The sequence below is a fragment of the Bos grunniens genome, chromosome 4, assembly GCF_055505025.1.
Source record: "Bos grunniens cultivar Pamir isolate PY7600 chromosome 4, Bosgru_T2T1.0, whole genome shotgun sequence".
NCBI classification, from domain to species: domain Eukaryota; kingdom Metazoa; phylum Chordata; class Mammalia; order Artiodactyla; family Bovidae; genus Bos; species Bos grunniens.
This window is the reverse complement of record NC_141168.1, coordinates 57,447,437-57,475,159: the sequence shown is the minus strand read 5'-3', so window position 1 is coordinate 57,475,159 and position 27,723 is coordinate 57,447,437. Positions and strand designations below refer to the sequence as shown.

The following is a 27,723-nucleotide window of genomic DNA, read 5'->3' as shown; positions in this document are numbered from 1 at the left end:
GCTACAGACCAGGGGGTCATAGAGTTGAACACAACTGGGGGACTAACACTTTTGGTTATGAGATTCTAATAATGTGCTTTATGCTGGGGGCTTTGGGCCACCTGATAACAGTTTCAACCTCCAGAAGAGCTGGAGACTTAAGGCTTTAGCATGACCTCTGGGAGGGGCTACAGAAGGTCAGCTACACAGGCAGTAGGTGATCAAGTTCCAATAAAAACTTGGGATTCTAAAAGGCTCAGGAGAACTTCCTTGTGATGCTTCTATGAATAGCATCACATACTGTGACAAGAAGAGTCAATGCTAGTTCGTGACTCCACGGAATTAGATGGTTGCAGAGGTCAATGCAGAAATATCTATAGGTCAAAATACCACACAGGAAGATGGCAAGGACAAATACTATCCGTCCATAGACAGAAAGGACAGATTGAATCCAGTAGGTCCAAGTGGCTTACAAGTGAATTGTGAGCAGGCAGAAGTAGATTCTCTGACTCAGAGGCAAGCTCCTGGCAGTCACAGTAACAGACTCATGCAGTAAGAAGAGCAGATGGTTTCTGCAGCATCAAAGGCGGACCAGAGGCTCTGACTAGTCTATTCTCTGAAAAGACAGAACAGTGTGCACATTCTGACTGTAAGTGTGTAACAAGCATGCGGATAAAGACCTAAGATGAAGTTGACACTGGGGGTAGAAGTCACAAGGAGATTAGAGAGAATAAAGATGACAGAGAGGCTACGAAGGGAGCTAAGAAAACTTTCCCCAAAGCAGATCTTCCAGGAGCGATGCTGGATGAAATACGAAAGGGTAGAAAAGACATTCCCCAATACCAAGTGAACCTAAAATCCAACGCTGGCACGAGACAACGGCAACAAATACAACATAGCATATGTGCTAAATAAGGATAAACACAATCAGCATCTCTAAGAAAGCAAAGAAGAACACTTACAGAGGCCCAGGATGAAATGTGAGCTGTGCCTTCAGCTTAAATCAATGTAGAAAATGAAGGCATCTCAGGCAGGGGAAAGACATGGACACAGGAAGGAACTGGCATTATATGTTTAGATACAGTGAAGGAGCAGCCTAGGACTGACTCTTAAAACAAAACAAGAAGGAGCTACTGAGGAGGAAAAAACATGTTGAACTTTAAGGGCTGAAGTCTACTGCCACCTGGTGTCACCTTTATTACAGATGCAGAGTGGCTGCTCATCCTGAAAGTTGAGTTAGCCAAAGGAATCATGAAAAAGCACGTTTAGAACATCACACTATAAAATGAACATCTCATTTGATTTAGGACCCTAGTTCTAATGGCAATTTGAGACAACTCATTAAAAGTTGTAAACAGAAATGTTCCAAGAATGTTCTTCTTTGAAGCAAGGGAAGATTGGCTTGATTTGAATTATAGAATAGCAGTTGGCCTTATACGATTTTCTCATACAAACAGACATACACACATAAAGTCTGTATTCCTTGCCTGGTCCCTCCTCTTGTTTTATAATAAATGATGAGTTTCCTTTATAGGAAAACACAAAGTGGGTCATCCACAAAGGCTGTGATCTTCCCCTGGAAGGAAGCCACCGGCAGTCCCCGGGCGCCATTATCTTCAACACTGTGGTGCTGTCGGGGTTCCAACGTTCTCCTGCACAAACTCCCACCACCTACCTCCCAGGACCTCAGCAGGAAGGACATGTCTGTGAATCCTCTGGCCTTCCTTCAACTCCTTACAGATGTAAAAACCACTGCATGAAAAGAACATTTCCTAGACTGGGGATCCCAGACATTTTCCCAAACCGAACAAGTGAACAGAGCTTTCACTCCAGTGAATTATACCCCCACGAAGGGGAGTTAGGAAAGGGACAGTGGTGAGACAACCGTGGTCTGTAAATGCCTGGGCTTTGCGACAGTGCACATTCGTTTTCCTGGCTGCTCTGAAATGTGGGCCTGCCCTGACGGGAGAGGCCCGCTTTGCTGACAGGTTATATACTCACTTGCAACTACTTCATCCAAGATTCAGACCCGAGTTAGGGAAGAAGCCCACTGCTAGAGTTTCACCAACCCAAGGTAGAGGTGGTCTCTCTCTCTCCAGAGTGGCCCACACAGCCCAGCCCATCTCCTGGCTTCCATCTCTCCCTGGGGCTGCCAGGGCTGGGCTCGTCAGCCTGGTCTATGTCAGGGTGGTCAGTGGACCCTGTGCTGGCTGCTGAGGACCTCCAGGGAGGCTCTGGGGTTGGGGGCGGCCTACTTCTCCTGGATTTCTCAGCTGGCAGTCAAGACACAGATGGAGAAGGCAACATGAGTCTGGGGGAGGGAAGTGAAAATAAAGGATGAGGGAAGAAACACAAAGACAGTATCTTCTCCTCAGGGGAGTCTATGTTGGAATCCAGATATAATTGAAATGATTTCACATGCATGCTTCCACAGGATACTACCTACCTCCCTTGCTACCGGAAATGTCTCGGTAACACACCATCGAAGGCTAATGCAAAACACTTGTAAGGGAGATTAACTAACTGGAGGACAACTCAATTTTTAGGTGATTCATGATTAAGTTATTTTGCATCCAAATATATTCAATGGGTTAATGAAACCAAATCACGCTGATCACAAAGACTTTGAATATTACATTTTTATACCAAATGAGGCCACGATTGGTGGAACTAATTTGTGAAGAAAAAATAAGCAAAACCAAAGTTTCCCAAAAGAGGAAAAAAAAAAAGTCTTGGCTACTATGGAGTCATCTCTTATTTATTTGCAAAAGTTTTTGAGTTTTTAGACAATAGACAGTTTACTATTAAAATTTTTGAACTGGGTAAGACTAAAATAAAATGAGTTCTAAGTCCTAGACATCTCAAAAGTAAACTCTAACTCAGAGAAATCAGAATTGTTATTTTGATCTTATAGGAAGAACTATCTCATATTTATAATAGAATTCTCCCTGTGGACATTGCCACATAATTAAGGAAAGCCAAAAGTGGTAAAATTTCCTCAGAGAAATACCTCCTGTATCCTCTCCCTCTCTACGTAACAAATACAATGGTACTTGGAAGGTTGCATTCGTATATTATGCAACTTTATTCTTTGTCTTAGAGGAAAATACAGATATTTCTTTGAAGGATAAGGAGAAAATGAAAGGAATCGAATTTATATACAATTTATATATAGGACCTTTCATGACATCAAGACATATCTCTCTAGTCCTATATTGACTCATAAAAAAGATCACAGCACTTAACACACATAACATTGACAGTGTTTTAAGCTTCATTTTAGAAATTCCACCAATGACATAAAATAGGCAGGAAAAATTTTACATGTGTGGAATGTCATGTGATAGCTATTTTCTTCTTTATTCTTTTTCATGTTACTTATATATTATACAATGAACACGTATTATGCTCTTTTTCTGGAGTATAATTGCTTTACAATGTTGTGCTAGTTTCTTCTGTACAATGAAGTGAATCAGCTATGTGTATACATATATTCCCTCCCTCATGAGCCTTCCTCCCTCCCCCACCTCCAACCCACCCACCCAAGTCATCACAGGGCACTGAGGTGAGCTTCCTGTGCTTTACAGCAGATTCCCACTAGCTATCCATTTCACGCATGGGCATGCTGCAGTCCATGGGGTCACAAAAAGTCAGACACGACTTAGCAACTGAACTACATTTGCATATATGTCAACCTTAATCTCCCAATTTGTCCCACACTCCCCTTCTCCCACCCACATCTATTCTCTATGTCTGCATCTATTTCTACCCTGAAAATAGGTTCATCTGAAACGTTTTTCTAGATAAGGTAAAAACAATTTTTTAAACATTTACAATGCATCTTAACTTACCATATTTCATTCAATGTCACAAAAGAGAATTTTTTCATTTTTTAATTGCTCTGCAGATACATCAGTGAGACTCTATCTAATCTGTTCTCCACAATGAGAACAGGAGAAGATACCAAGTATCAGAAACGTAAGTGGCTGAGCAGGGGCAAGATTCTCCATAAAAAGGAAGGTACACAGGATAAAGCATACTGTGCCAAGACCAAGACTGCCTGTCTATCACATGCCAACATGGCACTGCCCATTGACCTCAGGCCTTGGAGGAGCACCACCAGGTAGCTGCTGCCATGTCTAGTCTACAGACAAAGAATCTGAAGCTCAGCAAGCTACCAGGACCACACAGCTAGCAAGTGTCAGAGTTAAGGTTACACCCATCCTGGGACCACCCAATACCTTCTTAGTCCATTGCTTCTTAAAGGCTCCCTAAGGTTTGGTCTTTGCTGGAAATCACTTGAGAACAGAATTCTCTTTCCATGTTGACCCTGTTTCTTTCCTTTCTCCTGCTACATCTGTGCTTGGAAGAAAGAAAGAAATCCAAGATCTACCCAATACTGGTGACCCTCACTTGAAAATTCATGAAGGTGAATCTCTCAGTTGGAGAGTGAGGTCTTCAACAAAGCGAGTGACAGTCAGGATCGCCCAGCTCTGCCTTCCTGAGCTCCCCTTGCCTCTCCCAGGGAGTGGCTGGCCTGGAAGGGGGCTCTGCCCCTACACCACACACAGCAGAACATAAGCTCACCTCCCACCATGCTCTATCCTCCAAACCTCAGTACACAAAGATCCTGAGAGCATTCTCAAAAGCTCTCCAAACTCAGGCACCCAGCCCCTTACACAGTGACTCCCCCATCCCTTACTGTGCCACTGTAGCTGTTGTAGCGACTTTCAAGAGCAGAAGGCAAGCATCTGTCTGGCCACCTAACAGTTCCCATTCTCTCTGTTCACATCAACGTCATTTCTCATGACTGCTGCCAAGGTGCTCATCATATTCCTGCTCACAGTCCAGGGATCATAATACAAAATAAATCACCAAAGAGCAAAGAAATAGAAATTTGCAAAAAGGGATGAATCTCTACAGGCCTGCTCTCCAATATTTGCTTTCAACACATTCCTTTGAAATGGGATGAAGACCAAAGGTGTGGACTGCTAGGGTCCTGGGAGAAGTATAGCCTTTCCATTCTAATTCAGACAGAGAAGGGTCCAATCCAAATCCACGACTGGGCTAGGAGAGCATCCAAAAGAGGCCTTAACCCTGGCTAATCATTTAATTAATGATAGAAGATATGATAGTAGCCAACAATTACAGAGTACTTATTACTCCAGGGCACTGGGTTAAGCAGATGTATTTACTTTCATCATCTCACGGAATCTGAACGATGGCTCTTCAAGGTAGGTTCTTTTACCATCTGCATTTCCCAGATAAGTAAACCAAGGTTTGGAGAGCTTAAATAACTTTTTAAGTTTGTAAAGTTGGGCTGGATTTTTAGCTCAGAGAGACCATAAAGTTCTTAATTACTGTGCTCTATTGCTTCCTATTCAAGCTGCCCTGGTGGCTCAGCGATAAAGAATCCACCTGCCAATTCAGGAGACACGGATTCAATCCCTGGGTCCAGAAGATCCCCTGGAGAAGGAAATGGCAACCCACTCTGGTATCTTTGCCTGGAGAATTAAATGGAGAGACGAGCCTGACGGGCTACAGTCCATGGAGTCACAAAAGAGTCAGATATGACTTAGCGACTAAACAACAACTGCTTCCCATCAGACTTTCAAGTGATGGGTATTTAGTTTCAAAGTGAACCCTGGTTTGTCTATCCAGGTGCTTAACCCACTCCAGAAAGCATTAAAGATCTTTCAATTTCAATAGACAAGGGTGAGGTCAATCCATTGGGTGGTTTAGGGAGGAGAAAGAAGGGAACCCAGAGAATTCAAATTACAACCAGAAAATGGCTTGAAGAAACTAAATACACGAGTTGGAGCCAAATGGTTTGACAGATGCAGTCATGTTCAGGAATTTGTGATGACAGGGATCGTCCTTTTTCACCACACTTTGAGCTGACTTTATAGACCTTTATCTTTTACATCCAAAGATCAAATAAATTTTTAAAAATCACATTTAATGAGAACTAGGGGAAAGAAACTGGTGGCAATTAAAGAGTAAAAATAACTTCTCTGTGGCTTCAGACCACAGGAGTTTTCTCATTTTAAGAGGCATGGGCAAATCGCTTAAACAAGGCCTTTTGAGGCTGTGTTCATCTCATGTTTCCTCCCACACCCAGTGGTGGTTAAAGTTATAGATAGTCACAGCTCTTGAACCCATGGAATCGTGCAGTAAATGGAAGTACAACCAGGCCAAATTCATCCATTCACAGATGCAACCTTGTAGCATGGATGTCAAAGCCAAGTCTCCTCTGTAACCAGTTGCTTTGTATGGAAAGGGGTTAATCAGAATTAGAAAAGGTTATGGAACCCACAGTCTTACTGAGAGACCTTCCTTCCTCCACCTCTTAAGCCCTGTTTCTATACTCCTCTAACTCTGGACACAAAGTCTCATAGTTGGCTAAAATCCAAGGAACTCTCATCTGGCCACCTCATTTTCTGTGTGCAGATTTGTTTGGGGCCAGACCATGGGAAAGACCCGATGAACCCTTCCTCAAACCTAGAATAACCGAGCTCACTGAAATACCCAAAGGCAGCCAGAGCAATTTGAGATTCCCACTTCTGCCCTACAAAATTGTATTTCAGGCCAGAATTTGGGAAGCACTCCTCAATCTTAGAGTCAGGCTAACACCTGGAAAAACCCTAGGGTGTCCCTAGCTTCCCAGTGAACCTGCAGACACAAAAACAATCACTTATAGAAGATAACTCTGAAGTACTCCCTACAATTTCTTACTTTGAGACATAATGTGAGACTGATTCAAGAGGAGATCAGTCTCAAGACAAGAAAGAAGTAGGGGTATTTAGACTATGCTTTGGGGGCCCTGGTACACCAAGGGATTTGACAGTTTCTGTTTCAAGGTCAAGTCTATCTCTGGTGTGTAACCCAAGCCCATTCCTGAAAGTACTGTACTTACCGGTAGAAAGTAGTGTAGTCCACAGTTGAGTGGCAGGTCTGAAATTCCCAGGATTTGAGTTTCTGGCATTCTCGATGGGCTCTAAGCTTTACCTTCACTGTCCCTTGACACAGTTCAGGTACTGGTTTTCTCTGGGGTCTGTTACAGAACTCATTGGACTCCACTCTCCAGGACTCGGCAAAGTCATCCACATCAAACTTGAAGCTTCCATCTCCACCAATTAAGTCATCACGCTTATGTCCATTGTAGTTGCCACAAAGACCACAGAGTTTGCCCTTGAGATGGGGGGCAGCCATGACTTCTACAAAACTGTCTCCATCCCAGGATATTTCCAAACCTAGAGGAAACAAGAAGCAATCACTCTTGAATCCACCAATAGTTTTCAAGTGTAGATTCTTATACAGTACATATGACTATCCTCTAACAAGGAAGACTAAGGACCTCACTAAAATCTTGATTACCTTTCAGTCTCTCCACATCGAACATTGTGTGATATTACACAAATCAATTATTGGGGCTTAGAACTTTTTAAATGTATGAGTTTTGCCCTTACAATGTTATCTTATATGTAGTGTGACTTACAGATGATTCTTCATTGACCATGTTACTCTACAGTTTATATTTTTGCCCTTTTTCAGAGTAATTGTCTTGGTTCACATCATGTTTTCATTTATCCAACAATGACTATAATGTGGAAATGGAAAGATAACAAAGATGATAATTTGAAATGTAATTTTCTCTTTATCTAATATTCTCCCCATATGATGATATTTAGAGCCAAGTGAAAATTTCCAAATTATTTGCCATAGTGGAAGTATTAAAGTAATAAATATAAAGCTTCTGAACACATCCTCTTCAAAGGACAACACTCATACAAATGAAAACATTTGCCTCCCATTATTTTAGTCATCCATGAGATACACACAGCTGTTTAATCCGTGCTTCCATGGTTGAGATGTTATGAGACCTAGGTTGGGGTCTCCATGCATACCTGGGCTGATCATAGCTTCAACATTTGAGCAAGCATGGAGGCTACCAGGCCATAGGTCAAAATTCCTCATGTGCTGGACAGAATCACCTGGACAGCACTGTTCACTGAGGAAACGATCTTCATTCCACAAGGTTGAGAACATAATCCCCTCTTGGTTTGCTGAACTGACCATCTAAACAGTTGGAGAATTTGAGAACATTCATTTTCTCCCGACCTACTAGCCCTGAGTGTCTAGGATTTACTGTAACAAGTGACCCCACTGAAGAGTGGAATCTCTGTCATGGGTCGGACAGCCAGGCTCTGCTGTCACACAGCACAGATCAGTTTGATCGGGATGCCAGGAAGAAATGATGCAGTATGTGAACACACTACCCATAAGACAAAGGAGAGGGTTTCATGAAAAGTCTTTTGAGGATCAACCCAGAGCAAATGATGATTCTGGTATTAACATTTTCTTTATGTCTCAAGTGTGTGGTGGAAGCCCTTCTTACTGTTCTCTTGGTAATATCTTGGCAGTGCCCGAGCTACCCAGTGAATGGATGAACTAGGTACCAGTGCTGTAGATGAGGACCGAGGGGACATCTACAACAGGTCACAGTGCATTTCTGCTCTGGGACTCCTCCTTACTCACTGTCACTGTCTCCTAAGAGTGACAGCCCACAAAGAAAGCTCCGTTTTAACAGAAAAAAATAGAAAATATCCCCAGCTGTGTGTTTTCAATCTTATCCTCTTGGATTTCTGACAAAACCTAGTCTTTGATTTAGTCCTTTCTGAGTATCCAGAGAGAGCTTCTTTTTCTTTTTTTTTAAGAAGACTTTATCTTTGTTCCTGAAGGATCAACATTAGCCTGATGAGTAAATGCTCAGAAGATGCTCAGAAGTTGGGAGATAAGGTGGTGATGAGAAAGAAGAAAGGGGTGGGGAGGGATGGAATGGATCTTGTTTGAATATAAAATTGGCATAAGGCAACATTAGAGTGATGTAAGAGCAGTAGGAAACACCCAGAAGTAAGATGCTACAGATAATATTCCCTAAGCCAATATTCTAAAGCCAATATTCCTTTGGTCATTGTCCTAGAGGAGAAAAACCTGGCCAAATAGCATTCTGCAAGCAGGTCACACAACTGACATAAGAAAGAGTTACAGATCTGCTTTAGGGGAAATTATTGGTAGAATAAACCAGTGGTCCGAAACTGGATTTCTCAAGAAATAAACCAAAAGACTCACATGGAAATCATGTATGGTACATGAAAAGAACAGAAGTATTCTCAGCCCAAGGCAAAGGTAGAGAAGGTTTCTTGGTCAGGAGAAGCAACTCAGTTCCCGAAAGCAATTGAATAGAATTAGCTAAAAAGAAGGAAAGAAGGTCATAAGAAAGTCTCTTTTGGGCTTTGGGAGTAACTGAGTGAAGAGAAGACAATGATGGGACAAGGTGATCAGAGCAAGGACAGGCTGCTAGTCTGTCCACACACTGGACTGATCTCCTGTGAGGATCTCAAACATTGGGTCAATTCTGACAATCACAACTATTGTATAAAACAATTTCTATTTCTTCACGCCCCATCATCGAACACAGTATCTGGCACGTAGTATATTCTCACTAAATGAATGAATTATACTGTAAATTGACACAATGAGTCAGCAAAGCCAAAGAAATTTGTGAATTTCATGCCAGTTAAGACACTGAAATAACATTTTGAAAAAAGACAAGCAAACTGTAATTTGATTTGTAATATACTCTCTAAGGTATAAAAGAAACTTGACCTCATACTCCTGTAACTAGGCAGCTGCCCAGCCAGAGAAACGAAGGGAGAAAATCAATTCCATACAACGTTCTAACTTTTAGAGCATAATTCCAAAGATTTTCCACCTTGCAAAATTTTCCAAACTACAAATCTCTTTCCTAGACAGCAGGCAAACACTGCTCTTCCAAGTGCCACATTGGTCGAGAATTTACATCCAAAGAAGCTCCAACAAAATTACTGGCAGTGATACAATAAATTTGAGATTTTGGGCAACTGAGTTCATGGGAATTCAACTCACAGGGAACAAGTCAGTCATTCTTTCTTTGCAATGGACTGGTGGTTCCTGCATGCTTAAGAAGATGCAGGCCCACTGTGTTTTAAATATACTCTTCTCAAGACTCTGGGCTTCTCTGGTTGCTCAGATGATAAAGAATCTGCAATATAGGAGGCTCATGTTCAATCTCTGGGTCAGGAAGATTCCCTGGAAAAGGGAATGGCTACCCACTCCAGTATTCTTGGGGTTTCCCTGGCGGCTCAGATGGTAAAGATTCTGCCTACAAGGCAGAAGGCTTAGGTTCGATTCCTGCATCAGTAATATTCCCTATCCACTCCAGTATTCTTGCCTGGTGAATTCCATGGATAGAAGAGCCTGACAAGCTACATACAGTCCATGGGGTCATAAAGAGTCAGACATGACGAATGACTAACACTTTTGCTTTTTTTCTCAAGACTCTTGACATCTCTTTCATGAAACACAATCCTCAAAGTAAGAGAATAATTTGTAATTCACTCCCTTTTTCTCCTCTTTTTATCATCATGTTAAGAGGATATTTACAGAACAGTGTTAGGCTTCCTATTGTGTTTGGATGACTTACTTGACTACAGATGACTTTGTCTATTCTTGTATCATATACACACGTATTTGCATGGTTATTTTTACTCTCTACACGAGTAAAATCCATGCAAAGTAAATTACAGTAGTGACAGGCAAAAAAAAAATGAATAAGTTGTAATTGAAAAACTCATTGCTTTTCCAAAAGAGATTTTAAATAGGCATCTTATGAAATGAAAATGCCATGGAAGTGTTTGAGGGTTTGGGGTTAGTCTTTTCTGCAGCTGGGATGAGTTTCCCAATTCTCTGCATGGGAAATTGGTAGAAACAACTGGCAGTCAGAAGGCCAAAGCTGAAGCACATGTCTCATCTGGGATGTGAGCAGCAGCTGCATTCCTTCCACTGGATGAAGAGTCTTCCAATTTTCCTTTGCACCAGTGAATGTTTTACCAACCTGTTTTTCACCCTTCAAGTGTGTGACCTGGCTCCAGATTACTAATTTTTTTTTTTGGTGGGAAAGTTGTCGGTCTTTTATTTTGTGGTTGCTTTTGTTTATTTGTTTTTGGTTGTTATTGTTGCTTTTGCTGCAGTCCACTTTTAAGAGAGAGGAGGTGCAAAATCTGTAGATATACCATAGTGATGCTTAAAAATGGAGAATTTTTTCTGCTTAGAGTTTAAACCAAAGGAATGTGTGTGTGTGTGTGTGTGTGTGTGTGTGTGTGTAGGCAAGCCTCACGTGCTGCTGTTCATAGGGTTGCAATGAGTTGGACACAACTTAGCGGCTGAACAACAGCAACATACATATACTTCAGGTTCCTCAGATGTAGAGTTTTACCAAAAGTAAAATACAAAGCCACACTCCCATATGTTAATACTTTCAGGTGGATCTGACGTAACTCTTTCAGGTGGAGTTGATGAAGTGAACAGATGGCAGAAAGGAAATATTTTAAATGATTCGCTAAGTGCCGAGAGTTGGGCGGGGGAGAGAGGGGAGTTGTGACAGGAAGGAGCAGAGCTTTCTCAAGCTTCCAAGCCTTGCTTTGCCTTCTGTACTACCCTAGTTGTTCTTAGATATGTAACTACTGCTTAATTCCACCCAAGCTACACAGCCACCTGTGCTCTTCTGCCAAAAGATTCTATCATGAAGTGCTGAGTCTATAAATCACAGGGGTGAAGAGTCATTTCCCTCTATCTCCCAACTTACACCTGCAGTCTTGATTTAAACGGCTATTTCAAAGAAATAGCCTTTGATCACTTGAGCTTATGAAAAAGATTATGGAGGAAGAACAAACATTCAAAGGATATACTGTGATATTTTAGATAGACAATCAATAGGTAATAAAAATGAAAACATCCCTAAGGGATAGTACAAACTGAGATTTGGGGACCAGAGTAGAAAGGACTATTGTCTGGAAATGGAATTGTTCCATTCAAAAGATAATTTCAAAGCAATTTTAGCACCCAGAGATATATAGTTCTTCCCTAGGAAGCAGAAGGTTTGTGCCCTCCGTGTGCTATAGGAAGTTGGTCACCTGCGTATAAAAGGTACCACGTAAATTAGCTGCATCATGGCAAGAGAGATGGAAAAAAGACAAACTGCAAAACTGAATTCAAGGCCTAGAAGAGTTAAATTGACTAATCCAATTATGGCATTTATGACCTATTATTATTTTCTTAGCAGCCTCATCCTTTTGCTCATTTTTACCATGTGAAGTCCTTACAAAGAGGACATTTATTCCGTAAGGTATTGCCAGCTGTGAGAGGAGCAGTTCTGAACCTCCTCGACTGTTAGTAATTCTGAATATGCAGAATTCCTCTGAGAATTGGGTTATGGCTAATAATTTCCATATCAGTAGTATCCATTATGTTCAGCCGGCATGCAAAAAGATAAACAAGGTACTTCTAATTAGTCTGTGTAATAATAGGTCGTTTTGTGTCCATTTTACGTGAAGCCACAAATTGTTGCCTCCTTCAAAGAGATGAGCTGAGGCCTACATGTGCAGAGTGACATGTCATTTGAATGTTAACAACTGGTGTCTGAATTTTCTGGGGTGGATTAATCCCTCTGAAGTTGAAAGAACAGAACTCTTCACATCTACCACTTTCAAAGTGAACATTCTTCTCTATAGAATGCTCGAATACATTAATATTTAACATTTCTCACTGAAACCATGTCATACTCTCTAAATAAAAATCTCCGTGGGTTTCTCTTTGGTTTCCTGCCTTTGTTTAGCTAAGCTGGCATTTCATCAGCTCAAATCAATTTACCGAATATATTTTGACTTGAACAGAAAACAGGGTTCTGAAAGTACCATGGAGAACAATCTCTGCATTCCCTCAAAAGTGCCTGCTCTATCAAATGTTTCCCTTTCTGATCCATATTAGATAAAGAAACTGGAACCCAAGTGATGCTTTTACATTGTTAAATTTTCATTAATGCACAAAGTAAAATATATATATATATATATATGCTGACTTCCTCAAATATCATGCTTAAAGAAACAGCATGCTAAGAGGACATGCAATTCAATATCCAACTGACCAAAATATGCACTAACCAAAGGCAGCATGGAAGGAAGCATTCATGATATCATACAAAATGTGTGAACAAACTGAATTCATTCTTTGGGGCTGATAATAAAGGGTAGAGTTCTGCTTCTAAGATGTCTCTCTTAGGCAACATCTCACAGACAAGAATGTGGGCCTCTGTGAACCCCTATGAGTCACTTATTAGCAACTATGAACAGTTTGGTTTAGGGGGAATGTATCTGCCAGTGGAGTGGCAACAGAGTCCAGCAAGTCTCAGGCAATATGTGATGCTGAGAAAAGGTCTCAGAATCAGTGGCCAGCTCCATGAGCCCATGGCTGGAGAGAGTGCTTTCAGAGCAAGCACCCTAAGTGTCTTCCAGCAGGAGCTGACAGTTGTGCCCATCAACTCAATAAGCAGCCTTCCCCAGGTCCAGAATGGACAGGACTGCTGGTCACACAGCCCATCATCCCCACTCCCATACGCACACCCACAGGTTTGCAGTTTGCTTTTGAGGATTCCCTCCTTCTTGGACAGATGTTAACAAGGAAACACTCTTTCTCACAGATGTGAAACTGCACATGACTAGCTGAGCTGGGAAAGACACTGACAATTCCAAGCTGGACATCAATGACCTAAAATAGCAACACAACATGAGACAGTGGTTATCCGGAGAGAACAACTGCTATTTTCGGAATGAGGATGAAAAGACACTGGATGTGGACAGATCGCATGTTGCGGGTGACTGGCATCAGATTGCAAGGCTCCTCGGTATGCCAATTTTCTCCAGCTATTTTGTGGCATCTGGAGAATGAAGCAACCCTTGCAGTTGGTGGACTTCTCTGCCTCTGGTTTTCCTCCACGGAGGAAGAGGGGGAGCAGCTGCAGCTTCTGGGCACCAGTTGGTGAGGCAGAGGGAAGCGCCAGAGGTACACAGAAGGCCCTTGCTTCTGGAAGCCCACCTGCTTTGGTCGTCACTTTCAAGAGGTAGCCGTCCAGGTCGATGTGGAACTGCGGCGCGTGGCAGGGCAGCGCGATGCGCGAGCCGTTCCAGCGCACCGTCAGGTGCTGCTGGAGGCTGACGGTGCCGGCGCCCAGCACCAGGTCCACCGACTTGGTCCAGGAGAAGGAGCGGGTCCTGCGCGCGTCGTTCTTCACCAGCACCTGAAAGGGCGAGGCAGGGGAGGAGCAGTCTTTTGTCAACACGTACTGACACGTCCCCTGAAAGTTAAATGTCCGTCCGTCAAAAGTGTTGTAGTGGGGGTCTCCAAACACCGTGCAGACGCCGGGCTCTGCGGATGAGTGAGAGACAAAAGCAGGTCATAAACCGAGCACAGGATTCAAAGAGAAAAACAAGGGTCTCTGCAATAAACTTGATAGGGGCACCTGCCAGGTAAAGGGAGGGCCTGAGCAGAAATACACTAAGGAAAACCAACTTAAAAAAAAAAAAAGTTCAGTTGTTCCAAAAGTTTGTACCAAATCTCATAGGATATGAAGTACTTCTGGTGCTTTTATACTTAAAAGTTACTTATAACACTTCTGAATTTTTAAAGCATCTCTATTTTAGAGCCTTGATATGCTTCTATGGTCTTAATGTCAAGGTTAGAGAAATGAAATTAGGATGATTTTGTAAATAGAACTGGCCAAATTTCATAATCCATATAAATGAGAACAAAAATATAAATAAAAGGCAGCAGCATATATGACAATTCATCAAAGCAACAATATTGTTTCCTTTTAACTGATTCAAAAAATCAGGGAACATGGTATTCTAAATGTTATTCATGGTCTTAAAAAAGTATTATATTCAATACTCATATATTTCTAAGGACAGATAAACAGACTTGCCAAACAGATACATGTTTAATGTTAAGAAACAAAACACTGATGAAACTGTCTCTGTGTATTTTCTAGAAATACAAGCCTCCTATATTTTGATCTTTGTATTCAAAATCAAAAGTTGGATAAAAAATAAATTGCAAACCCCATCATTTATTAAGTTTAAGAAATTTCAATGAATTCATCACTTCAAAATACCAGTAATACAATACTATGAGACCCAAGTAAAATTTTATGCTTTAGGGCATTCCAAAGGTTTATATAGAAAATTAAGTATCATTTCTTTTTTTTAAACAAAATTTGACATTAATTTGTTTCCCATAAAAAGATATTTTATCTGTTTTAAAGAAGGCATACACAACCAGGAAATGAGAAATTCAGAGAAATTAGTCCGAACTAAAATAAAAAGATCAGTTTCTAGAACAGGTCAAGAACATGACACTATCTCATATAAATAATAATTCTGAAGATGTAAGGGAAGAATGAAGCATCCATTGGGAGGAAGGATGTGCCAACAGATTTGGTAGGACCAACTGGATCCAAAGTAAATATGTGCATTTAATTTCTAAAGTGTTTGGAAATTAATGTTGTTTTATGATACATTATGTCATTTCATATGTCAATTTCATGTGACTCCACATAAATTAGATGTATTGGGAATTTTATAAATGAATTACTTGTCTAAGTTAGCTTTTCTTGTCAACATTTAATAAAGACTCACAGAACTGATCGTTTCTGATATGTAGGGTTCAAATACTTCAAGGATTATAGAAAAGGATTACTTAGGGGAAGAAGGTGGGAGAGAAAGCTTGAGAGCTCAGCAGCAACATTTTAATTCACCCTCCATTTCAATTTCTTTCTTATCCTTTTTTATGGTTGGTCTTTCAGTATAACTCAAATTTTACTCAGTTTGTTGCAGCGCACAGCACCCAGTCCCCACTTTCCAAATCCTATACCCAACTCCAACTAGTTTTCCCACCTATCTAACCACTCCATACTGCATTTTTCAGTCCCCTTCTCCATGTTATTACTTTCAAAATTGTCCTATTACACATTTCTCTCGCATTCTGATGAATGGAATCCCTCCCTGGTATGAGAATGGTGCTTTCTGGTTGATAGGAAGCAAGGAAGTTCTTTGGGACACCCCAAGTGGCGTCAGGAGACATATAGTTCAAAGTTAATACTACCACATGGCACAAAAGAACTAAATGTTAACCTGACCACCAGATGCACCAAATTCAAGCAAAGGGCTTTTTCAGAGTTTTTAATGCCACATATTCAACAAGAAAACCCAGAACCAATCAAGGCTTTTGAGCTCTTGAGCTCGTAACAGATGGATTTCAGCTTGCAACGGCCAAGACATAAATGAAGGAGCTGAAATTATACTCCTGAGAAATCCGCTCTCTGCTGTTGAGCAAGCACAGGGAATCCCTATATTTCTGCCTGGAGTCTGCAGGGGACATCGTATGGCTTCTCCAGGTGTTCTGACTCCAGCTGCATCAAAATTATCACTAACAAACACAGTAATAGCTAACATTTACCAAGAATTCACTACACACCTTAGCACTGTTCTCCATGCCTACTGATCACGGACACATTGTAAGAAAATGGATATTTAGATTTTCTCCTAACATTAAACAAAGAGCTAAGCCTTTGGCAGGAAATCCAGAAAATGAACTATTATCTAGTCATTGAAAAAGTTTGTGTAATTAATGTTCGTGCTTGAAGAAATACTTATGCCATGTTAAATGAAAACTAGGAAACCAAATTCTATCTATACAACAAATCTTGACCATGTTAAAATAAATATCCAAACACCTACAAACCCTAAAATTATAAACTGAGGTTGTTTCTTAGTGGTACAACTATGAGTGATATTTTTTTTCTGCCTTACACTTTTCTGTTTTCATTTTTGTTGTCCTTTTGTTTTTAAGAGTCCAAGTGCGGGTGTATGTCAATAAGGTCAATTACATGGCAAACTAAATCCTCAAAGAAACAACAGAAAATATACTGCCTGCAGCATGGCCCAGGAGTCCTGGGAAAAGCTGAGCTGAATTGTAGCTGGGCAGGAAGCAGTGAGGGACATCCACGGATACCAGGCAAGGGAAATTATGTCTGAGTAGGGCTTTTCCTTGGAGAAGGCAATGGCAACCCACTCCAGTGTTCTTGCCTGGAGAATCCCAGGGATGGGGGAGCCTGATGGGCTGCCATCTATGGGGTCGCACAGAGTCGGACACAACTGAAGCGACTTAGCAGCAGTAGCAGGGCTATCAGGAAAGATATTTTTCAAGAGGCCTAACTTGTGGAAGAGAAGGGTTCGGAGAACAAGATGATTTTCTTTGTAACGGCAAAACAGAAGAAGCCAACAAAAATTCATGAGGAAGAAGATGCCTGAGAAATACATGCTGCATTTGGGGGCACTAAAATAATTTTGAAACCTTGGCCCTTTTTTCTGTATGCTCAAGGTCCCTATGCCAGATCCCACAAAAGCAGCGAACACGTGCACTGGAGAAAAACTGAAAGTGAGACTCTCAGGGTTACCAAATCTGCCTCTCTGAAAAAGAAAACTAGAGAAATACTTAGGGGACAAAAATGAACACTGTATCTGCATATAATTTTTGTTCAGCAGACCCAGTAAAATAAGCCACAGTCCCAGACATCCTGATGTCCAGTCACATTCTTCTGGGAAGCCTGTAGTGATAGAGCTGAACAAACAGACCCTATCCTTGCTTGAATATATTTAAGTCAGAGGATGGGAAAATGTCAGTTTACAAGCAGCAGTATGTAAGGGCTTTTCATAGTCCTTTAAGTCAAATCATCAGATGTCATTTTTGTTTTGGTTTGTTTTCAGTAATATGTATACAATGTCTAGGCACTGGAAAAAAAGATTAGAAGTGCATAAACCCAAATACTAAGAATGTTTTTTTCTCTTAGGTAATGAAATTATGTGTGATATTTATTTTCCTCTTTCTTGTTTATGTGTATATACATTATTATTTACATTTTATTATTTACAATCACTATGTATACTCTTGGAATAAGGACATTTGTTTTTAAAAATTGAAAGTACTGAATTAAAAAGTATCTCTTTGATGTTTCATACTTTAATAAGAAAGCTAGAAGAATTAAGAGAGTCAAGCTGCTTCTAGAAAAAATTCCAATGTTTTGCTTTTATCCTCATCAGGTACATTTATTTCTGCCATGAGTATATTTATTCTAATAAGATGCCTTCCTTCTGAGAGCAGTGATTATTCTCAAAACATCCGTCAGTGAAAATTAAGGGGAAAGTGTACAACTTCATTGGAGGTGGGCATGGCAACCCACTCCAGTATTTGTGCCTGGAGAATCCCATGGACGAGGAGCCTGATGGGCCACAGTCCATGGTGTCGCAAAGAGTTGGACATGACTGGAGCGACTTAGCACACATGTATGCATACAACTTCATGTCATAAAAAAATAAGAGAAATTGAGAAGATTCTAACCCGCTTCCCCCAGAATACAATAAAACAAAAACAGAAAAGCATAAGAATAAAAAAAGTTTCATTCACGGTTCCACCACCAAGAAATAATCCTTGTTTACTATTTTGGGGTGTCAGGGGTGTGTGTATGTTTGTGTATATTTTTAACGAAGTTAAGATTATCCTGTACATGAAATTTTATTTCCTCTTCACTTAACACAAGATTTCCCCAGTCACTAAAGTCACTTTGAAAACACAGAAGGTGACTTTCATTCTCAGTCCATTAGTATCTCTGTGAACAGAATCGTCTCTCCAACTCCTTGCACCACACCGCCACGCAGATCAGCACATTTCCAGAGTAGTGTTCTAACCACGAGGAAGTCTATCAAATAAAAACATGGCTTTCAACTTTCCTCCACATCAACTGCTGCGAAATGGGCCCGTGGAATTCCAGGGCCACTGGGTCATGCAGGGCCCCCTGGGAACCCCAGGTGGGTAAGAGCTGTGATGATGCCAAGTTTGGGTCAAGAACCAGGAAAGGCTGGGATTAGAAACACTGCCCTGAGCACAAGCCCTTGTACTGTTTGTCTAGGCTCCTCTTGACATGATGTAAGCCTCCAATATAAACAGACCCAGCAGGAACTGAACTTCCCCATGCAGGAGGCTCTGGCCTCGCTCAGAGGTGTCCCTGACAGCTGCTTCCCCGAGGGGGCCTGCAAAACCCACAGAAGCTCCACCGAGGGGCACCTGGATTCCTTTCAGATTTTACACCCTTGGCTTTTTACATCAAAACTTAATCTGACTTTACTGTGTGAATGTGGGGGAAGGGCCTAGTGAGTCTCTTTCCACTCATCCCTAATCCACCAGACAGACTTACAAATCTACAAATAAAAAGCTGATTTTTTCTTTTTAAGTTGACTAGGCACCTGAAACTGATTAAAAAAAAAAAAGATTTGATAGAGAGAGGGCTAAGAATGTAAATTTCTTTTCCAATAACTTCCATAACCTCAAATCCTTACCCACCTCAAGCAGAAGAGCAAAGGACACATCCCCCCACATTTGAGATCTAATAAACTAAATTTACCCCTAAAGCCCTGGTTGACATCCTGTGTGCAGCCTCCCCACCTGGGCCCAGGGCTACCCTACCTCTCACCCTGGCTGTGCACTGGCCATGCCTGCCCACACCTCACAGTTCACAGCACTGGAATTCTTCAGCTTCTAGCTCATGTACCAACTCCCCGGGCCTCAGCCAAAGTCAATTCTCTCTTCTAAGTCCCCAAAACAAAACTGACCGCGTGGCTCAGATTTTCTGAGATGGTCAGCTTCCAGTACTCTATTCTAGTCACATCATGTGTTTCAGTTTGAGGGTTAAAAATATGGTCACCAAACCCACAGTATGCTTATGAGGAGGCACTTTCTACCCTAGCTTTTGTACTTCAATTTTTTTAATTTTTAAAATTTAGGTAAAATTGACCTATAATTTCATATTAGTTTTGTATGTACAATGTAATAATTCTGTTTGTATACATTTTGAAATTATAACCACAAATCTAATTAACATTACTCACCTAACACAGTTAAAATTTTTTTTCTTGTGATGACCCTACTGTTAACTATAGTTCCTTTTTATCCTAGCTTTTAGTCATAATGTATTTTTAATGCCTAAACCAGGCCTTAAACTCCTTACACATAAATTCTGTGTATACTTCTCAGTGTCTGACACACTGCCTTCTGCCTTGTACACTGGAGGATCTACCTTAATATTGGATAAACGGATTTATCTATGCATTACCAACAGCAATGACTGGTATAATCCATATTAGATATCAAATATTTTCTAAATGAAAGGTTGATTAATTAAAGACTATATTTCAGTAGGAAAAATATACTGCTCCCACTGAACTCACAAAAATAGTTAAGTTTGATAAATGGTGTACAGCAAATAATTTAATAGAATTTTGCTTAATCAATTAATTAGTTGAATTATAAACAAATTATCCTGGGTAATCCAGGAAGGACAGATGCTATCACAAGTGGTCACTTGTAAGTGAAGGAAAAAGGCAGAGAAGTGAGTGTCACACGATGATATGGCATGAGAAGAACTCAACTCACCACTGCTGGCTTTGAAGATGAAAGGACGCTTCAAATCAAGGAAAATGGGCAACCTCTAGAATCTAGATTAGCATGAAAACAGATCCTCTCGAGCCTTGAGAAGGGATGCAGTTCTGCCAACACCTTGATTTGGACCCACTCAGATCCATTTCAGACTTCTGATCTCCAGGACTTGCTAAGATAATGAATGTGTACTGTTTTAAAAACACTCAGTTTGTTTACAGAGACAAGAGCAAAAAAATGAATTTAGCAAAAATCAAGGCAACTAGTCTGGAGTGACTAGCTTATACCAGGCAACACGCCAGATGCTTTCCATAGTTGCACTATCTCCTTTAATCCTCACTACTTGTCTACACAGGGTATATTACCCTAATTTCTTAGCAGTGAAGCTGAAGAAACTGCCATGTTGCCCGTGGTCTCTAAGCAAGTAGTAGTAAAGAAAGTCCAACCCAATCTCTGTGGCTTTGAAGCCAGTGCCTCCCTGACCATGACTCGAAATTTCCATTTATACCCTATACCACAGCATCCCATGCAGTCACTGTTGTTAACAAATTGGGATTACAGAGCTTTTAGGAAATAGGAAGATGGGTATAGACACTCTTCCTTCCAAGTGAAAATGAGTATATCCATTCAAATGTAGAGATTCATAGACACCCTGTTCCAAGACTAACCAATGACCTCCTAGGAGTTCATGAACCTCAGTTTAACAATGCCTATCTGATTATAAACTATATGATATGGTTCTGTCATTTAACGTGTTTACATTTTGTCTCTCCAAACACATTGCAATTTCCTCAACTCAGGGGTCTGTATCAACCTTTATCCATGTCCTCCATGACACCTTCCAGAGTGCTGGAAAGTCACTGATGTTAATACAAACTTGTTATAGAAGATGCATTTTTGACACTCTCTAATCCAAGCCCTGACCTTAAAATGTCTGCTGTCTTAAAGCTAGAAATTACTGTTTATCAGAAAAGAGAACTTTTTACCTGAGAGATGGGTTTCTCATCTCTAAATTAACCTGTCACCCAGCTTTGAAACCACTTTAAAGCTTTGCGAATATTAAGTTGCTTAGAAAAGAGTCCTGGGTTTGAATCCCAGTCTTGCCACCCACTGACTACAAAATCATGTACTACTTACATAACCTCAGTCTATTCATCTGTAACATGGGTCGAAGAACAACTACTTTGCATGGTGGTTATAAAGACAGCATTGTGAAAATGCTGAGAACATAATAGATGCTCACAGAGTAGTCATTACTGGTTGTATCATTATAAATGCTATGCAAATCTTGCAAATCTGCTGCTGGCAGAAATAGAACTGGATAAGATTGTAACATACTTATAAAAGGTAAATGTGTTGAAAAGACAATGTTGAGTTCATCTATAAAAGACAAACAAAATGTAGATTTAGAGCTTGAATGGAGTAAGCCTCTAGACCAAAAGATTGTTACCATGATAGTCTTAAACATGGGAAAGAAGGCAGCTTGCACAAGAATAGAAGACCAATCTGCCCAGAATGGGTAGTTGCTTCAGGAGATGTAAAACACCCCAGCCGTCTAAATAAACTGGCCTGAGATCTATTGTCAGCCTGAGAAGTTTAAATTTATTTCAAAGAACCAGCATTTCTTAACATGTTTTCTATGAAACATCAATCCTGCCTGTTACTCTGCCAAAATAAGTAGAAATTAAAAAGAAAAAAAAAAACCTCTGCAGCCCAAATTAGTTCGGGAGGGACTCTATACTCCATCATCCTCCTGAAAGTTTACCCTGCACACTGGCATGTAAAGGGCTCTGAGAATTCTGCAGTGAGGAAACACATTTAAGTTTACTTGACCCAGCATTTCCCTAATGTATTTAATCATAGAAACTTGTTTTGAAAATATTACTCATGAGGATCCCTCAGCACTAGCATTTCATAAAACAAACTTTGAGAAATTCTGCAAGAGACCAGTGAAGGAAGCTGGTGTAGTTTTCATGAAAGCCAAGTTTGGGTTCTGACAGTGGCTTGCACAAAGGGCTGAAGAAGAAAAGGCAGAGGTTAACAACAGGGAATAGGATGAGGGGCTGGCTGCCGTGGGAATGGGAAGGAAATTATTTATTAGAAAAGCAATGCAAAGAGACAATCAACCAGACCTGATGACTGATGATCAACATGGGAGAAAAATGCCAAAAGTATGAGAAATAACATTAAGACTCAAAACCTGTGCAGCTGGGATAAAGGGGTGCCAGAATTCAGTCAACGGATAGGGGTTGGAAACAGCCATCCATCTCTCCATCCAACTCCCAACCCGGATAATTTAGAGAATCAAAGGTAGCAACTGTTAATCAAATTCAAACACAGTCCTTTGTGAAAGAAGAATGTAGCCTCCAAAAAAGTGAGAAACTGAGATCTGCCATATTCATATCTTGCCAAGAAGTCCTGTGTTAAGGACCTGGAAATCTAGACAAATGTGAAACCAGACTGAGAGAGTAACTGCAGAAGGGGTACCATGGAGGCAGGGCCGTGAGCTCACAAGATGAGAAGGTACAAAGTAAAAGCAGAGCAGACATGTGCATTGAGGAGAAATACGAAAGGGCAGAGCAGAGGAGGGGAGCAGTGGTTGGGGGAGGAGCGCATTAACCAAGAGGAGGACCTCGGTAAGGAAAAAGATGATACTATTCATAAACATAAACTTCACATCAAGGGGAACCACAGAGTGTAGTTAATAAATCATATCTCCCAACTGCCAGGGAAGGTTAGAATTCAAGTATTGTAATCCAAGAAACTGGAGATTCAGTGATCTCAAAGACACAGATAAGGTTTTAAAAGGTGCATAGATACAAATGTTTTCAAATAGAAGCCCCTAATCATGTATAGAGGAAAGAAATTGGCAAACTTCATGTATATTTGGCAGTAAACCTCCAACATGTAGTCAACAAAGAATATACAATAGTGCTTAAAAGTTTGGGCTCTGGAGTCTCATGGACCAGGCTATTGGCATCTCACGGATCAGGCTATTGGCTAACATACCTTGGAGGAGAGCATGGCAACCCACTCCAGCATTCTTGCCTGGAGAATCCCATGGACAGGGGAGCCTGGAGGCTGAAGTCCACATGGTTGCAGAGTCGGACATGACTGAAGCAGGCACACACCTTATTTATTAGTAATTTCTCAGACCCTCAGATCTCATTTGTAAAATGAGAATAACAGTAGCTTCCACTGCATGGATTGTTGTGAGGATTAAGTGACAGAATGCATGGAGAGCATTTATCACAATACTTGACGCAGATTTACATTCAATAAATTGCTGCTGGTAATAGGAGCAATTGTAGTGGCAGCAGAGTAGCGGTTTTGTGTTGTTTTTATTTTACTCAGAGGAAATGTGACCTCCAGAGAGGTATAAGTCTGCCTCAGGTTTGCAGACAGTAACGTGTAATTTACCATAAAGTTTTTTCCACAAAGTATATTTTTCATAGTTTGGGATTTGTATTGGTTTGTCACTTAGCTGTGTTTTACATTCACTACTGCTAAGAGATTTTGTTCATAAGTTTCTTTAGAAATTGGCATTTGCATCTTTCTTGAGATTCAAGATGGCAGCCTTGGTGAAATGTACCATATATCTAGTAATGAATTTATACATATCTTTATGTATAAAATATACTGTTCCAAAATTAGGCAAGAAAGTCACTTTCAATTAGTGATTTAATAATGGTACATCTATATTAAAACTATTTTCCCATGCAAAATTCTGGGGAGACCATACAATATTATAGAATGAATATTGGAGTAGGGAATAAAAAATGTTCAGGTTTTCATCCTCGTTCTTCCAGTTAATACTACCATTAGCCTCAACTTCCTTACCTAAGAAGTGGGAAGGTTGACCTTACATTAAGGTCCATTCATTTATACAATTCCATGATGCTAAAATGGTGAGAAGCTTGACTGGCAGAGAGATTTTGTTCTTTCTTACTCCTGATGGAATTTATACAGTTATTCCAAATTTCAAATTACATGTCTTTTATTATTGTAAGTAAGAAGATTTGGGTGATCTTCACTTACTGCTGGAACCATCTCAACCTTGAGTTTCCAGGAGGAAAAACGAATAACATGGAAAACCATGCTAGTTTGATTTTTCATTGAGCACAGAGCACACCAACTGCTCTGCACCTGAGCAGAAACGTGAGGGTATCACCAGGTAAAGAAAGCATGGGCATCTGAATCTACATCTCTTCCTGGGTGGTGTAAAGGGAAACGCTGTCTAATTAGAAACTCTTCCTAAAATCCTTCTCCAATCTCTAATCCCCACTAGTCAAAAAGCCCTCCAGACCTCTTCCCTTCCTAACTGCAACTGGTTATCATATCAAACAAAATGACTGAGAAGTAAAGACAGAATTTCCAGTCCAATTTCCAGTCCCTGGGGCCAGACTTCCTTGATTTGGGCTCCACGACCTATGTTGGGCATCATTCATAATCTCAAAGCCTCAGTTTCCTTGGCTATTAAATGGAGCTAATGACATTTACTTGGCCATAACATGGTCAAAACGACTGTGAAGATCAAATAAGATAAAAAAAGACAGCCTAGGACCTGTTTCAATACATAGCAGATGCTAAATAAATATTGGCTGCTGTTGCTATTACCGTTACTGCCATTATTGTTAGACAATGATGATGGTGGTGGTGATGATTGTTAACAGTCACAACTTAAGAAGTACTAACACCCTGTTGAAATTGACAATAGGTCATGGATAAAAGAGGACCCCTAATAACCTCAGGGCCCTCCAACTTTACATCAATCTACAGCCAGAACATTTAAAGAAACAATATTCCTTAGAGCAGTATATAAAAGAGAACATAAACTGATTCCCTCACTCCCTTCTAATGCCACTCCTGCCTGTGTGGGGTTTCCCAGCTACCACTGTGGTACAGTTGGGTTTTATTTGCCACCCCGTCTGCTGGTTGAGCCTCAGGAGCAGTGACAAACCCACCTCCAGACACTGGAGCAGAAACTTCAGTGGCTACTTAGCTTAACACCTCCTCGGCAGGGCTAAAGTCAACACCACAAATTCTTATTCTACAAGCATCTTGAGCTCCGGTTTCAAATTTCCTCGCTTTCCTGAGTTAAGGACAGACTCCTGGTGTCCAGGGACCTGGAGTTGCTTACAGTCTTGGAGGCCAGAAACCTTGCTCAAACTCAGCATTACGAATTTGCAGAACCTCTGTCAGTGGAGACTTCTCATAAAATGGACCCCAAGGTCACTATTGCATTAAGTTGTTGCAGTCCCCCTTTCTACAACTACTCTTTAATTGGAGGTCGCTGTAGCCGTGCTCGAGGACTTAAGAAAGATGTACCAAGACCAGCCAGAGCAACTGCACCATGTCCATGGTAGGTTCAAGCAGCATGCAGGGGCCCTCTTGGACAGCAGACACCCCAGTGCTGCACACAGCTGGAAACCTAACTCTTGGGGGTTTTAAAGAGTCACCTGGCAACTGTGAGCCTCCTCGCACCCTAAGTTGCTGAAACCTAATATTTCCTATTACTTGTGGGACATGTAGTTGAGGTTATTTCAATTAAATGCACATCTGTGCTCAGTATACCCTACCCTCCTCTGTGTTATGTAATCGTGAACTTTCCTTTGGGGTTGGGATTCTGATGGTTAAGACTGATGTAGCTACAGGCACAGCTTAACAAATCTGAGATAGTCAGAGACGGGGCATCTATGTCTGGATTACCTTTGGTTGCCTCTGATCTAACAGATGGTTAGGAGATTAAATTTTTTCTCAAAGTCAGTCTTTCTTTCCCTCTCTCTCTCTCTCCACACACACACACACACCCCTCCATCTCTTATCAGTGAAAATTTTGCCACTGAGTACTATTTCCATGTATGAAAACAGACATTCTGCCAGCAAAGAATTTATCTGATTCAGGTCTCTGTTGGGCGGCTAGGTCAAGATTCTGCCTACGGTTTGACAACACACAGTAAGATAACATTTTACACAAACCCAAGTGCTACACACACAGCAGACAGTGGCCTTCTTGGCACGCAATTCACAGTCCTATGACCCTCAGCTCAGGGAAAGCAGGACTTGCTTTAAGCTATAGCTCATACTTTGGCAAGAAACAGCATTTGCACCAAAGCTTTATAAAGTTTGTTTAGCTCACTTCAAATATTTTATTTTAAATAAATCCTCCAAATCAAGTTTAATTCTTTTCAGTTGGAAAAAGAATGTCCCATGTTAATAAAAGACAGTAATCCTTTACACACTTTCTTCAGGTCTGATTTTAAGAGGACTGTCTTTTTATGGAATCATCATCTGTCTTTCAGACTTTGAAGACTACTGTACTGTGAGGAGTATAACAATTTTATACCTCAATATTGTACCTGGGTAACTATAAATTACTGTTAGCACTGACTTAAAGGAGAAGCCTATAAAAACATTTTATATGTTTGAGTTTTCTCTGCACTGTTCCTTTCAGAGGTCTGAGAGAGCCTCAAACACTATCAAGGCAGATTAAGCGAGTCAATAAGGCAGGAATTCTATAGGATTTTAGAAACAGATGATGCAATGGCACTATTGGAAATAATGCAATACTCATTTAACTACTGCAGATAACCAAAATAAGTTTTAGATTGGATGCTATGTAATCAGTCCATTTTATTTATGCATGTGTGTGTGTGTGTGTGTGTGTGTGAGTCGCTCAGTCGTGTCCGACTCCTTGAGACCCCATGGACTGCAGCCCGCCAGGCTCCTCCGCCCATGGGATTCTCCAGGCAAGAATACTGGAGTGGATTGCCATTCTACATACATAATATGGGCTTCCCTGGTGACTCAGATGGTAAAAAATCTGCCTGCAATGAAGGAGACCCAGGTTCAATCCTTGGGCTGGGAAGATCCTCTGGAGAAGGGAATGGTTAACTCCAATATTCTTACCTGGAGAATTCCATGGACAGAGGAGATTGGTGGGCTACAGTCCATGGGGTCACAGAGTCAGACATGACTCAAGTGACTAACACTTATTTTTATCTTGCCTCCTTCCAAAAGAGGATTGGAAATAGCTTACATGCATCCATACTAAATAATCCAAAACATCCAAAGGTAAAAGACATATAAGATGAAGTCAGGAGAAAGTGTATTACTCAAAAGCCACATGCTATTGGAGATGAGATACAAATTTATTTCTAGCTTCCTAGCAACTAAAACAAAGATGGTGACTTGAATCAATTGAGACATAATGATACCTTTATAATTTTTTTCTAGAGCTAGGCAATGAAAATACTGAAACACATTCAGTTAAATCCAAAGGCTTCTGCAATGTCAATTTTTACAACAGCAAAGGTCAGCCTC

The 27,723-nt window shown here is 40.8% G+C and overlaps 1 protein-coding gene across 2 annotated transcripts in view; it reads right to left on the bottom strand.

The window, feature by feature from the left end:
- Positions 1-27,723, bottom strand: part of BMPER (BMP binding endothelial regulator) — a 252,348-nt gene that overhangs the window by 62,759 nt on the left and 161,866 nt on the right. Inside the window, exons 12-13 of one of the 2 annotated variants that reach the window (XR_015163218.1) lie at positions 13,951-14,152; positions 6,896-7,232 (exon numbers count right to left, since the gene is read on the bottom strand). Coding sequence is in view for 1 of the 2 variants with exons in the window: in XM_086398479.1 (XP_086254605.1) it covers positions 6,896-7,232; positions 13,951-14,280 (667 nt within the window). In the remaining variant the exon portion in view is untranslated. Of the gene's footprint in view, positions 1-6,895; positions 7,233-13,950; positions 14,281-27,723 lie in introns of both variants that reach the window. The other variant, XM_086398479.1, reaches the window with a different exon arrangement.